Source organism: Haliotis rubra, unplaced genomic scaffold (assembly GCF_003918875.1).
Source record: "Haliotis rubra isolate DU_JTF1 unplaced genomic scaffold, ASM391887v1 Scf9, whole genome shotgun sequence".
Taxonomy (NCBI): domain Eukaryota; kingdom Metazoa; phylum Mollusca; class Gastropoda; order Lepetellida; family Haliotidae; genus Haliotis; species Haliotis rubra.
In genome coordinates, this window is record NW_025767634.1 from 1,273,115 (window position 1) to 1,289,410 (window position 16,296).

The 16,296-nt window shown below is 37.6% G+C and overlaps 1 protein-coding gene across 1 annotated transcript in view; it reads left to right on the forward strand.

Moving 5' to 3' along the window:
• LOC124263880 (ubiquitin carboxyl-terminal hydrolase 31-like) overlaps positions 1-16,296 on the forward strand; it is a 44,228-nt gene that overhangs the window by 18,778 nt on the left and 9,154 nt on the right. The window contains 5 exon segments of the mRNA XM_046698607.1: positions 3,147-3,464; positions 13,797-13,946; positions 13,948-14,003; positions 15,506-15,623; positions 15,961-16,061. Coding sequence (XP_046554563.1) covers positions 3,147-3,464; positions 13,797-13,946; positions 13,948-14,003; positions 15,506-15,623; positions 15,961-16,061 — 743 coding nt within the window.

Genomic DNA, 16,296 nt, shown 5'->3' on the forward strand with positions numbered 1-16,296 from the left:
CCCTAGGGCTCCTTTTCAATATAAACGAGCTTGTTTGTTACTATCAAAATTATATATATTCAGAGACTAAGCCTTAGTCTAATGTAGATGTTACATACTCTTCAACAAATGTAGGCGATAATCAGAAATAACTTTACATTGCCAAAATTGAAAGAGATATAGTTTCTAGTAATAGTTGTATGATATAGACACCATGTGGTTTCTACTGGACATCATGAGCTATGTCAAACCAGACCTTATTTCAGATTTGTTCTTTTGTGAAACAGATTATTGAGGTCTATGAATTACTGGATTACAACTTTAGTAGATCTGCCTGTCTTACAACTAGTGATAGTCTCCGCCAGTGTGCATAAATAATACACAGCATAGGTGCAATACGGACATGTAAAGAAAAATATGTTTGTACCTCAGTAAATTTTGCACAGAAGGTCTCCATATGTTACTGTCTGTAAAACAAAAATCAAGCCTTTTGAAAAATAATATAGCAAGTCTTACTCTCTATTCATTCAGTGTTTATATGACAGAGTAACAATAGTGTGAGTGTCATGTGTTGTGTGTTTCATTGTTGATATATACTGTGCAGCAAGGTTGGTTTGGGGTTTACAACCTGGGTATGACTAACGCACACAAGTGGGGCGTCACAGTCGATTTAACTTTGTATGTCATTGATATGCAAGCAGTTTACCGGACTGTCACTCTGTTCAAGGCAACTCCATGAAATAGCTGAAGTCATTCTTTACACTTTTGAAAGGTGCTTGCATCAAGTTACAAGCACAACACCTTTCTGTCAGACCTGAATTGAGCCAATGGACCATGAAATACCACCAAAGTGGAATCTCAAGCTGGCGCTTCGGCCTTAATCAGGTCACCTTTTTTGTAGGCCACTCACCTGTTATCATGTGACCCATGATGTTTATGGCATTTGTAGATTAACTCTTTGTAAGTCAATGATGCTGTTTTGGTTCTTCTTGTAAGCTGCTTTTGTTGGAGCATGTTGGTTTGCCAGAAAATACAACGCAGTTCATTCCAAACAAAGACAGCTATTGTAACAATATAAAAAATGTACACAAATTGTATTTTTGTTGTATATATGTTTTTGTCAGTCCAAGTTAAACATGAATGGGCAAGTGGTAATGAAGATTTGGTTGTGTTTTAGTGCTGTTTGTTTAACACTATTTAAGTGGACATTCACTTATACTTACAATTTACATCCTATTCACTATATTTGCAAGTTATGTCTGCAGTTTTGCAAAATGTGTATATGTTCAGTTTGGGACTCGAGTAGAAAGCCCAAATTTAGTGAAATACTGCTTGATCTAGTAAGCCCAGCTAATGATGATTGATAAAATTACTGTTTTCAGCTGAAAATTGTATTCAGAGTCTGTATGTTTTGTTGAATATGATATATTTGGGAAGATATGGGCGCCCACCTTCTGAAACTTTTACCATGTATCTTACGGTGACCTGGTGGGAGACTAACTTTGACATATGCTGAATTGGAATGATGGATTCGTCTATGGCTCAATACTTGCTAAATAGCTGGTTTTCAGATTAGGGAATTGGTCTGATTGTTAGTGGCAGTCATCAGCCCAAGCTCAAACACATTGGTTTCGTTTTTCGGTTCCCTTTGTAATTAAGGGTCTTTGCGGATTCGGAATGTTCTGTGGGCCATGTAATTGTTGGCTAGTAGAGTTTGGATGGGTTGTGAAGGTTCATGTGATCAATGCTGCTGTAGACATAGATGCTGTAGACATGCTGATGGATGATACGGCAGCTTGAATTGGACACGGCATGGAGATGGAGAAGTTGTGCCAGTCAGCTACACTTCTGAATGAATCCCAATTCGTTAATGAAGCTATTTATAGAGATTACTTGGTACTTCTTGCGATGGTTTCATATACCAATGTACAGAATCAGTTATTGACATATTATGGTGAATGAGACTTGTTGGAGTTGAGGAACAAATTAAGTGGACAAGCCTACTTTACATTTGCTGATTGTCTGTGCAGGGTCTCATTAACATGCAATGGTGTAGTGAAACCCTGTTAGTCAGGCCTTACATATACCAGGAACCCAGCGGCCTGGGCAATGATGTTGCCAACATTGTTTCTGTAGCATTGATCCAGACGAATTTATTAGAAAGGGACCATCTGAGTGTATGGGATTTCCTGGAGGGATGTGGGGGTGGGAGGTGGTCAAATAAACAGAGAACTCTAGTGATGGCTTTTGCCTCTGTACATTCTAGATATTGTGATGCTGGCGGTGTTAATCATCACGTAATGATTGTTTCCAGTGTCAGAAAATAATATGAGCCCTGATGTCCTTAGGTTATACCTATATTGTGCATATCTGCTGGGATCCCCATAATATTTCAAATTAGGAAAACTAGGGTCCCGAATCTTGTGCTTGTTCAAACACTGGAACAGCTTAAGGCATCATTCTATTTTCCTGTCAGTATCTGTCAGTGATGAACATGGTAATTCAAGTCAATCCCATGCATGATTTCACACTGTTGTTGCATGTTCACAAGTACATTTCTCAAAGTCATCATTACACTATGAACAGAACAGTTCTCTTCGATGGAGATGCTAAGCCCCCTTGCAGGGATTCAAACTCCTGACTTTGTTGTCCGAAGTCAGCGTCTTACCACTGATCTGTTTGGTCCTCTTCATACAAAAGATCTGATGCACAGACCTTTTGATCTCCAGAAGCTCTTTTAATTTTATATACCTCTGCAATGTCAACCTGCTAATGTTAGCCAGCCCTCCAGTTCACAATGTGACTATAGCTCTGAGACTTAGAAAATAAGAATTATGATAGTTGTGGTGCTGAGGTAGATCTGTGAAAAGCAAAATGAAAATATAAACATTCAATGCTCATATGATTCTATACTCATTATGAACATGAAATGTTTCTATAACTTCTGTTTTGATTGCCCTAGTATGTTTTTTGAAAGCTTACACGTCTTTGAAACTTACTTCATCATTGTATGTGGGCAATGGGGTAGCATTGTGGTTTAGGTGTTTGCTCAACCACAGCCTGGGTTTTGATGTATCACCACAATATGATTTGAACATTGCTAAAAGTGTTGGAAAACTCACTCACTTCCCCACTTATAATTTTCCTTCGTTTTGTTGTTTTTTCAGAATACAGCCATGCGATCAGACGAGGAGTTGTCGAATGAAGCGCTGTCCTCAAGTCAGGGGAGTTTTGTATCGCATCTCTTCAAGGGGCTACATCGGTCATCACTAACATGTCCCCACTGTGGGAAGCACAGCAACACGTTTGACCCTTACTTGTGTGTATCACTACCGCTTCCACAGAAATGTCCTCGACCAGTCTTTGTGAATGTTGTGTACTCAGGACAGAAGCAGCTGAAAATAGGACTGCGTATGAATACGTTTGAGTCAGTGAGAGACTTGCGGCACCGGATTTCAAAGGACATTCGGATACCAGCATCAGAGGTTGGTATTCTTGGATATATTTCAGGATGTGAACCCTACACTCATATGCTGCTAAGTTTTGGTAGTGCTATTGAGCTATCTCAATGATGCAATCAATGATGATCATAGTGCTTGTATACTGGTTAAGGGTTGTGACATCATACTCACTCAAAAGCTAAGGAAGTCAAGTCTTATGATGAATGGTTACCATTCTGTCAAAGATTCTATATTGAAATCAGTCTTTAACAACAAATTAAGGTGTTTTACCACTGGTGTTGATGATATAAGCTATATGATGTTGAAGAAGAAACTAATGGTGAGATACAGCTTCAGGTTTGTTAAATTGTCAGAATGACCTTGTTCTGAATACAAATGATTGTAATGAAACATTGTCTGCACAGTTAACTCTGTCTTAATGGAAGGCAGAATCGTGACAGTTGTATGGTAATAGGGCATGCTTGTCAGCCAGTTGAGATGATAAACAGCGTATGTTACAGACCTCACCTTGACCTCCCAGTGCTCATCCATCAAGTGTGCTTCGTTTAAGCCAGGTCAGGTGCAGAAACAAACATTACCAATCCTAAACTAGTCTCAACTGTCAATTAACATGTTTTAATTTCTCGTTAGTGTCTTCATATGTTTTGGTTACGTAAATGGCCTCACTGTTGATGTTGGACATGACCATTGAAGTGGAGGGTGATTGCTTGGTTACATATCTGTTTTAGGACACAATATAGGTTAATCCATTCTAATATTAATTGTAAATCTGAAATTTGAACTAAAACGGGTTCTTTATATATAGACACAAAGGTCAGAGTTACATACATTTATTTTTCAAATGATCTATTGATTTTTCGTGCACTGCTGTTCATCTAGATAATATTTTTAACATTTGAATATCCAATAATTTTGCTATGTATCTTTAATTTGATATTCTATTTCAGTAAATCAGATAATTTTGAAGAAGTAACATAATTGTTATACGAGCTGTTCTGTATGACTGTTAAGATGTACAATTTGTACATGATGTATTAATGGTAATTAGATACAATTAAGTGTTTCATGTGACTAATATTTCTGGGGTTATATAATCTGTTCTTAAACTGGATTGAGCTTGATGTGTTGATATAGGAAATGAACCTAGCCAGGAAAATTCCCAATTGATGTTTCACAACCATATCAAACAAAATATCTGATATCAATGTTGAGGGGAAATATCAATTTGTTTTGCTAAAATTCCTTTTCTCTTGTATATATTAATTTACAGGCTGTTCTTAAACAATAACTCTGCGTATCCAGCCCCAACTCTACTGATACGTACAGCCCAGACTATTCAAGTATTGTTTCCTGAATTTACCTTGTCTTGTGTTTGCTTTGTGGAGGATAACAGTAATCATATCTCAACTTCACTCAAGGTGGAGATTGTACTTGTGTGAGTCACAAGGGAAGTAAGTGATAGTGTTGTCGGAGGGGGTGGAGTTAGGAGGGGATGTGGGTGGGGAAACTTGGTACAGCTGGAGAAGGGGAGATAACTCATGTCTTGACATTACAGCCCATGACTAACCCTCCATGTGTCTATGTCATCCATGAGTGTTGAGGGATTCTCAAGACATCCCTGAAGAATATGTTGCATTTTGTTGTGTTTTTCTTTGGTTTCGTTTCATTTGTATCTCAAAACACACAGGTATGTCAGCAACAGACCATGCAACCAAAAGTTCTTCCTAAATGAAAAAAGCATATGTTTGAAAGATTATTGGGGATTGAATATGAAGGAACTTGTTTGCGTATGTATTTAATGACTTTCTGAACAAACACATATAAGTTTTGCTTCTGATGCACTTGCTACAACTGTTGAATCTTAAGATTAAATAGACGGAATATTTGCACACTGGTGCTTTGAGCTTATTTGGACATTGCAGTGTTTGAAAGTGCGTCTTTGAGGTTTACTGCTATGCCGTTTGATTTTGCATGCCTCCAGCTCTGTAAATGTTTAACACTGAGGTCTTGCATACTCTCTTACACTTGTAGTTAAAAGATAGTTATGTATATTTTCATTCTGAGTGAGAGAGAGCACATTTCTTTCAGTTTACAATTAGTTTTTGCACCAAATACCATCAATTCATGAAGACTTGTTCAGTGGTAGAAGGTCAATAAGCTTGAATAGAGATACAAGCTTCATGGAAGATGATGGAAGGAAAGGACTTTATCATGCATGGAGGCCCATAGGCTGCCTTTAACATTTGCTGTCGTCCACATGTCAGCACCCATGTGGCAAAGTCCAGCCACGATTTTACAGATAACTTGTCTCAATAATGAACAGATATCACATCAGTTTCTGAAAATGTTACCCATCTTAGATACTATGATAATAGTATATTTCTGCAGGAAGGTCATTGGGCCATGTGCAGTTTCACCAAAGACATTTGTGACAGTTTTATATTGCCTTCACATTTTATTTCTAATAGAGATAGTGAGCACAATTAGTGAAAATGTTAATAGGTTACATTTTACATCACCATGATATTTCTTCCATTGAGTTCTTCTCTTGTAGCTGACATTTAATACTTCGTTTCAAAGTTTAACTTTCTGTGGTATTTTCAGCAGTAGGAAATTCTAGATAACAGAGATGTCATGCTGCTTGTGTTTTGTTCTGTAAGGAAAAAGTATGGAAATTTAATCTGTTTGAGCCCAGGGAATGAATGCTCTCACGTGTGATCCAGTCTCATGTGTCGCTTCTATACGCAGGACAGTTATTTCAAAATCTTTAGAGATATAGTTTCAAAGTGAAACAATTCCAGCACTGCTGTAGGCAGACTCGGTATGTTTCAATTAAGGTCGATCAGCTGTTATTTAGTCCTTTTCTCACGTATCCCTCTATGGTTGTTAGTGTAGTAACAGTGAACTCAGATTATTATCAAAATATTGTCTGTGATGTCTGTCTGACTGTAAACTTCAGCCCAGTATTTGACTTGAAGCATGAAGGTCGGGATCCTGGTCCCATTAAACAAAGTGATGGTATGACATAATGTTACGATCACTTCATGAAACAGGATGGATTCTTATCATTGAGCCACCATAGAATGTGGCATAAAACTACACTCACTCACTCATTCTTACCGTTCACCTTAATGTTACCAGATAACAATTTGGGGGGTCCCTTCATTCGGATACCCTGCGAGAAGACCTGGAAGAAACTGGCACTCCCTTGATTTGGAACACTGTTGATCTCTTGTATCAATAATATGGTAATCTCCAAACACTTCAAGCTGTATGCCAGGGGTGTTTAAACTATGTTCAGTATTAACATAAGTTGACTGTGTTAGACTTGTAAAATTCTGTAAGGAGTGGTAACTTCCCAAATGGGATCTACCACTTAACCTATTGGTAGATGGCAACTCTGTACCCGATCCTTTGTGAAGTATGTGGAATGCACAATTAATTTCTAACCTTATTCTATGTTTTTTAGATAGCGGGCAATGCAAACAAATATGTTGAGTCCATTTTAGTAACTATTGTATGAATGTTGATGTCTTGTGTTAAACTTGTTTGTTTTATATTTGAGTGTTATCTATTATCAAATTCTTCAACACCTGAATTAGAGCACTGGTATATGCAGTGACCTGGAATGTTGTTGACATCACAGCTGCTTGATAGATTGTGGTCTGATTTCAACTCATGACCTGGACATTTTTGTAACTGCAGTAGTGATAGAATGTATCATTGGAATAATTATGTTGAACCTGGTTCAGGTGATTGTAACTAATAGTGGTTGTCAAGGTAGTTAGAAGTACACAGTCTGTGTTTAAAACCCAGATGGCCTGTTGTCTTTGTTTACAACTGACAGTGAACAAAGGAAAAATGTACTTGGTGAAGCTTGTCACTATCTGTTTGGATGTCAGTCCTTGAAGGGTGTTTTGGATGAGAATTAAGACCATATTAGACATTTTCTGTTTCTTTTTGTTCCTTGCTGCAATGAAAAGATATATGATGTCTTATAACACCCACTCGACCTAAATGTACAGCTATAAATAATGTTCATATATATATGTGTAACCCCATTGGACAATTCATTGTAATTTACCACTGCAGCGCATTATGTCGAAGCAGTCTTTAGAACTGCTTGCTCCTTTTTCAGCAGGGAAGTTGATTTGACATATACATATATTTTGATGACTGACCATATATTTATATTAAAGTTATTAACATTTTTGTATTTTGCTACCAATCATTGTCTTAACAGTTACAAACCTGTTTATAAACCTCTATCTGGAGCCTTGTTCTAGTGAGATACTCAGTCAAGCATGTCTCATAACCACAAACACAACCAGTATGCCATGTTTTTGTTTTTTTTCTTGGAGAAATCTGGGTTGTGGTTTGTTTACCTGACATTCTACTGGCTTCTTGAGTGATACATGAAGCAAAACCCTTCTCTGACACATGGGACATGACATTGAATGTGATGTTGATGTCAAGCAGAAAGGCATGTGGAGTTCTTATGGTTATTAATTAATTGATGAAGACAACCTCATGCAATTCTGTTTGAAGTCTTTTGCGTAATCTCTACAGGATTTATTTATAGAAGTATTTAGATTAAACTGAGAAATCAAAATGATAATTCAAAGTGATTTTTTTAAAGTTATTAAAAATTTGATATGAAATGGCCTAATTTATCCACATTTTACCTTAACATTGTATCAAAATATTCATTAAAAAATTATAGTAAAGCATAATCTACCTGTAACTAACTGAAATAAGCTTGTATGTTATAAAAAGTCTTCAGAGATCATTTTGATGCTCTTCCTTTAAAAAATGAAGATGCCATAGACAGAATATCTCTTTGGAAACAGCCAAGAAGTTCATCTACAAAATAGAGATGTAATATGGCACACTAATAACTTAACAAGAGCTTCTTGTGTAGATAAAAGGGAAATGGTCTTTAATGAAAAGCTATCTTTGGCCATTGTCTCCCGTCGGCTCCCATATTGTGTACATGCATGGCTGAAAAGGAAGAAAGTAAGAGTCTTCATCGGATGGCCATTGATTTCCCACTCCCATTAGCTTTGTAAAAACCACAAAGCTATTTAGTGGACTGGGAGAAATTCCTAGGGTCATTTACACAGTCATATCTGCTCATAATTCCCCATGTACTGATGATGTTATTGGATTTCAGACCTATATGCATATTGTCTTCCTGTTGCACTAAAAAAGCACTGTGGCTGTATTGAAGTAATTTCTGTAAGCACCCTCACAGCAGGAAGGATTGGTGAACGGAGAAGGCTCCTGGAGAAAGCTTATGTTCTTTAAGGGTTTATGTAAGCTTACATGTTGTACCACCGCTGTGAAGGATGGAATCCCTGGCATATGCTTATCTTACTTCAACTATGTGCAGCGGCAAATGAGCTTGTTGTTGATGTGCAAATAAATGCTTCAAATGCCTGTTTCGAACCACTTCACAGATGTATTCTAGACATGGGTTTGTTAAATGTTCTGCATTTATGTGTACTTTGGTAAGACTTTAAATTTGTTTATATTAACGCACATTAATTTCTAGAATTGGTCTGACTCTTTATTTTGGAGGGTTTACCCATTTTGATAGTGGAAGATTTTTTTTATGTGTTGAAAAAAAGTGAAATAATTGGCTTACCACTAAATATTTAAATGTGGTCAGCAACTTTAGAATTTTTATTTATTTTTAAAATAATAATTCCATATTATACCGCTGAATTCAACTGAAAAAGAAGCTTAGAATTTAGGGCTATTGGAGTCATATGATTTGAGAGTCAATTAACCTCCTGAATCGAGCCTGGAAGCCAGGATATCAATGTACAATAAATGTTGTAAACAGACTTTAACTTTTCTCTGATTAATGTTCAGAGTACCCTTAACAGTTAAAACGCTCTGGCATGGGTAAACTTAGTGAAGAAGAATGTTTGATAATTTAAAAATTAAAATGATGGAAGTAGACAATTATTCAATGAAGATTCCCTGATCATGTCACATAGTTTTTATGTTGTATTATTGATATCCTGAAGACGGAGAACTGTTTTTGTATTGTTCATAAAACCTATCTTGTAGATCAATGCATCATAATGGCAGCTGTATAATGAAATAAAATACACTCCATTGTTTCTGAACAATGGTATGATACTATTTTCATGGTTTCTTTGACATACAGCACAAGGCTATATATTTAACTAGTTCAGGCTAGCATTTCTCTAAAGATATTTGACGCCATTATTGAACAAAAACGGTTAATCAGTAATATCTTATTCATAAGACTAGATAGTATTTATCTCTTGAATACAAGGTTACTGTGATGTGTCTAGAGTTAGCTGCCTACTGGAGGTATCGCCAACAATCAACTGATTGAAATTCAATGAGCATGGCCTCTTCTAATGCCTTTCCATGAATTATAGATTTCATCTTTGCTGGGAAGCTTATCTAACAGCTTGATGTTGTTCAGATGACTGATCAAGCGAAAACCCTATTTTGCTTGGGAATTTGTTCAGTTGGATAACAACTGAAAACCAATATTATTGTCAATATGTGTGTAGGAAGAAAAAGGAAATGTAAGTGGGACAGTTTTGTCATCAATTATAGTTAGTCATGCTCTAAGCAGATTTTAAGTTCTTTGTGAAATATTTTTTTAAAAAAAGATGGTCAGTAACAAATGTGAACATTCTTTATTTCGAAAGGCCATGTTCTTTTTATGCTTGACTGTCCATATTGTCACAAGGTTCAATATTTCACTCTGTGGCTCAATAAAGTGGTGGGTCAGTGGAATGACAGGTTTGGGCTAGTATATATCTTGACGTTATCATAAGGATGTAAGTCTCCTTAGATAACGTTCTCACTGACTGTTTCACTCACTGGCTTTGGCATAAGACAACTTGAAGGAATTAGGCGAATGTTTGTCTTTTCATGTAGTATGGCAGACTCACTCACTCACTGGCTTTGGCATAAGACAACTTGGCATAAGACACTGGCTTTGGCATAAGACAACTTGAAGGAATTAGGCGAATGTTTGTCTTTTCATGTAGTATGGCAGACTCACTCACTCACTGGCTTTGGCATAAGACAACTTGAAGGAATTAGGCGAATGTTTGTCTTTTCATGTAGTATGGCAGACTCACTCACTCACTGGCTTTGGCATAAGACAACTTGAAGGAATTAGGCGAATGTTTGTCTTTTCATGTAGTATGGCAGACTCACTCACTCACTGGCTTTGGCATAAGACAACTTGAAGGAATTAGGCGAATGTTTGTCTTTTCATGTAGTATGGCAGACTCACTCACTCACTGGCTTTGGCATAAGACAACTTGAAGGAATTAGGCGAATGTTTGTCTTTTCATGTAGTATGGCAGACTCACTCACTCACTGGCTTTGGCATAAGACAACTTGAAGGAATTAGGCGAATTTTTGTCTTTTCATGTAGTATGGCAGACTCACTCACTCACAGACCTTTGGCATAAGACAACTTCGAGGAACTAGGCTACTTCTTGTCCTTTCATGCAGTATGGCAGGTATTTACAAACAGACAATTTGTTGCATTAACTCTAAAACATGCACACTGACACTTACACCCGACCAACACATGTAGTTGCTGAATCCCCAGAGAAACCACCTTGTAATCTGAAAGCAAGCCAACATACTTGATGATCTAAACATAATGTCTTGGTAATGATTAGGGCAGGATGTTGGATGCAGAAGAGGATCCTTTGTGGCCTCCAAACAGTAGATAAGTACAAACAATCTGTAGATAAGGCTGTTTATATTGATCTAGGATGGGAAGCTAAGTGAGTTTGCTGCAGTGGACGATGTTGCTGATGATGGTGGTTTGATGTCCACGCTGGTTATACAATATATTGATTACGGTGGGGGATAGGTTATGAAAGGCAGTTGAATAGGTTTAGGCAAAAAGGAGATTGGAGTTGAGGGAAATTGCTTCCATGAAGGGAAAGAAATTAACACTTGGCTAAGACCATGAATCATTTTGAATTGTAGGACAAGGGCTGGTAAGAGCTTGGCTTTGGCATAAGACAACTTGGAAGGAATTAGGCACATGTTTGTCTTTCATGTAGTATGGCAGACTCACTCACTCACTGGCTTTTGCATAAGACAACGGAAGGAATTAGAAGCGAATGTTTGTCTTTTCATGTAGTATGGCAGACTCCACTCACTCACTGGCTTTGCATAAGACAACTTGAAGGAATTAGGAATGTTTGTCTTTTTCATGTAGTATGGCAGACTCACTCACTCACTGGCTTTGGCATAAGACAACTTGAAAGGAATTAGGTGAATGTTTGTCTTTTCATGTAGTATGGCAGACTCACTCACTCACTGGCTTTGGCATAAGACAACTTGGAAGGAATTAGGCAGAATGTTTGTCTTTTCATGTAGTATGGCAGACTCACTCACTCACTGGCTTTGGCATAAGACAACTTGAAGGAATTAGGGAATGTTTGTCCTTTCATGTAGTATGGCAGACTCACTCACTTGACCTTTGGCATAAGACAACTTGAAGGAATTACAATTTGTCCTTTCATGTGTATGGCAACTACAAACAGACAATTTGTTGCATTAACTCTACAACTGACACTTAGGCACCGACCAACACATGTAGTTGTTGAATACAAACCCCAGAGAAACCACCTTGTAATCTGATTGAGCAAGCCAACATACTTGATGATCTAAACATAATGTCTTGGTAATGATTAGGGCAGGATGTTGGATGCAGAAGAGGATCCTTTGTGGCCTCCAAACAGTAGATAAGTACAAACAATCTGTAGATAAGGCTGTTTATATTGATCTAGGATGGGAAGCTAAGTGAGTTTGCTGCAGTGGACGATGTTGCTGATGATGGTGGTTTGATGTCCACGCTGGTTATACAATATATTGATTACGGTGGGGGATAGGTTATGAAAGGCAGTTGAATAGGTTTAGGCAAAAAGGAGATTGGAGTTGAGGGAAATTGCTTCCATGAAGGGAAAGAAATTAACACTTGGCTAAGACCATGAATCATTTTGAATTGTAGGACAAGGGCTGGTAAGAGATGTGAATTTTAGTGACATATTTTATGCTATGTGGGTTCAGATTGGTTCATTTTCAAGGACATTGCTGACATCTGGGGTTGTTTTAAAAATGTCTCAAAGATGATTTTGTATTTTTGTGATTCTATCAAAAAATATGAAAATGTCTTAATGACATTTGTCTCTGGCACAATTATTTGTTTCAATAGATAGAGGAAATGTCTGTATCTGCTGCTAGGGATAGGACGTGTAGACAAGCACAGATGAGTGACTAAGTGTTTTGCTGCTGTCAATAGCATTACACATGGAATAGGTAACACCATTGTTTGGTCTTCAGGAACAGTCGAGATTACAGCCTTAAGTGTACCCCAGGGTATGTAGATCAGCATTGAACCTGTGTATATCATTGTTATATACCAGGAGAAATATTACTAAGAAATTCTGCTGCTGACAGATTTCTTGCTGTACCATTTTCACATCAGCATCACATTTCCTGTATATCTGTAGGTGATTCCAGGTCCTGTGTTTGTGTCCTGAGCTTATAAGAACAGGGATTGGGTGGCCAGGCAGTGGGTGTGGCTGTGTGGCTGATTATTTATCTCTGAGCACCAGTAGATGGGATTTTGTCCATTACATCAGTCACTGGTTTCCCTTCCCTTGCCATGTTGTCATTATTTATATCATTTAGGTATATATTTGGCTGTTAAATTGCTGATTGCAGCATTAAACAACAGACATGTTCCTAGTGACTCACTCACTGCAGACCGCCTCCGTGGGGTAGTAGTTAGAGCATCCGCCCAGAGAGCGGAAGGTCGCGGGTTCAATCCCCGACCGCGTCATACCAAAAGACGTTAAAATATGGTACTTGTTGGTCCCTGCCTGGCGCTCGGCATTAATGGGTACAACAAGGACTGGTCGGCTCGGAGTCAGTATAATGTGTCTGAGTGGGGTATTCATGCTTCACTGCGGCATGTTATCTCAGTGGGCTAGCACTATAAAACCAGCTTCAGTCTGGGCTAGTACAAGCAGCCGCACATACACACGCATGCACGTCGTCATATGAGCGAAATATTCTCAAGCACGAATTTAAACCCAGTTTCACCTCATCTCACCTCGCTCACTGCAGAAGCACAATGATATTAATACACTCATTCAACAGCCAATTTAGATCAGTCAGTTTTGTGGATCACCATGCACCATGATCATTCACTCACACACTTGCGCACGCGCATGCTCCCTCGCTCCCTCACTCACTCATGTTTTTATTGAAATATCAGCCATCATGGTGAAAAGTTTCCTGTAGTAGTGATCTTGTATTTTGCAGATTGTGCTGTGTCAGATGTCAGAGGATGGGTTCCGCTCAACATATGGAGATGACCAACCTCTTTCTGACATCCCAGAGACAGAAACAGTTTATGCATTTGAGACATTGCCAGACAATGACCCTGCCAGTGCTTCCTCCCGCTACGAGACTCCCCTTCATACACATCCTCCTAGTACACGTGGAGAAGTCTACCAGCCCACAAGGACTGTAAGTAGCTGAACAGGAATAATATATTACCATGCCCATTGTTCACACTCCAAGGACGATTGTTACAACAGGACAAATTATACTGAATTAAAGACTGAATATGTATTTGGGGGTTCACTGAGGTATGCATTGAAAAACTGATGTAGAAACTGTGGGAATCAGCATTTGCCTGTATGTTTGCTGTTTCATTTCTTGTTGGCCTTCCACCTCTAAGGGTGATTTTGAAGTTGAATAGGCAGGAATTTCTATAAACAGTCATATGCAAAATGATACAGGTGAACAAGTAGGAAATTCCCTTCACTGTTACTGGGATTTTCTAACTTACTTTATATTTTTTCAGACATCTGACATTTTGAGATGGCGAGTGTGTGACACTTCACAGACACATTAAATACAATCAGATGATGGCTTGTTTTGAAATATAAAGTTATGTTTGTATGAGTGAGTGATATGTTTAAACCATTGTTTATGGTATTTGAGAGTAAACACATATGTTTCTTAAAGTAAAAACATGTAACTGGAGGATATCAACAGAATGTAGTCCACTTCATTGGGAATGGCTTAATTTTTTACATTCTCTGCTAACCGAAGGTAATAACATTTGACCAGCTAATTAAAATGAAGGAATTATGATTCAATTAATGAAAAAATAATTATGTATATGCAAATGTAATGGATTCTGATGATGATACCACTGTCATCACAATCATCTTCATAGTTGCCGTCATCCCCAAGTGTTTTTTCTACTTCTAGTTATTCCTCAGAAATGGCTGCACCAGATGTGCTAATTTCTACTTGCTGCTTGTTGTCATCAGACAGTTATTATCTGATATGGTCATATTAATTGTAAACATAGAAAATGAATTCAAAAGATTAAAAAGACGTATGGTGTGTTAAAATCTTCACAGAATGCTGAAAGCATTTGTAAGTAGTTACCTTAACATTATTGCATCTACATGTATTTATATTCACTAGCATTCACAACCTTGGGTTGTTTGATAATCTGTTTAATGCAGCACTGAGCAATCTTGCAGCTGTATACTTTGGAGTACCCCAGTAATGGGAATAATTTGTTGAATTTCATGCTTTAGAAAATATGATGGGACAGAATGATCGGATTAGCTACCAAAAGGCTTTGGGTACTCTTATATTTAACTCACAATTTGCCTAACTACATACACTCCTGCAAAAACACCTGAATATGCACTAGAACATGCTATAAACTTGTCACAGGATGACGTTACAATTATGCCAAATAATGATCATATATGGTAGCTTGATATTTTGGTGAAATATGCATTGTGTACATTATTTTTATTTTTCCAAATTTTCTGTTTTCTAGATATGTTTATGTTCTTAAAATTTGCTTTCTTAAAGTCAGAGAAAGATGGACCAGGTTTGACTTAAACTTTTGAATTATAACTGCTGTGATCCTCAGGGAGAAATTCCATTCATAAATATTTCATGGTTGATTATTATCATGCTGGTTCTTGTTATTTCAGTTTCCGCTTCTGCAGTCCAAGTGTTTTGCGAGTACCACGAGACTTCACCTACAAACGCCTCCAGAAAGAAATACTGCACTGCATGGGGGATGCAGTGAAGCCAGAAGCCCTCACCCAGGTAGGAGTTGTCTCCCTTTGATCAGCGTACACAACAGAACATATGGGATAAATGTGAATTACTAACATTTATCATTGGAGAATTAAACTTGTTCAAGTAAAATTAAAATCTCTCTCCATGAAGTGAGGTGGGCGTACTGGAACAAGGTATGTCCCAAGTCATTATTTCGCTTCTCAGTGGAAAGAAAAGTTCTCAAATTTTACACACTGATGATTTGGTCATGATCTAAAATCTTGACTTGCTTAATCAAGGGCTGGGTTTAAGGGAAAATAATGTGGTTCACTGACTGTCAGGCAATGTAATTCCACTTTCTCAATGTATTTTTATGCTGTTGTAGAAATCAGTATTATTCAACTTACAAGTTGTGGACTGTCACCCCAGCAAGGAGTACCTCCCTCTCGATGTGGAAATGCCTCTATACTCACAGGCAGTGGACAGGTCAGTGGACTTTACTTGCTGCACTACTTACTGTGGTTTAGGGAATCCTTCTAAAACAATAACATTGTCTCAAGACATTACTGTACAAACAATTTCTTGTAAATATATCAACTATTATTGGCTGAGTTTACAATACAAATTCAGACAAATTGTTTTGACAAGACTTGTACTTGTGACTGTTGGTTATGTTTTTTTGTCTGTCATTGTTTAGTATTTACACATTTTGGTATTTTTT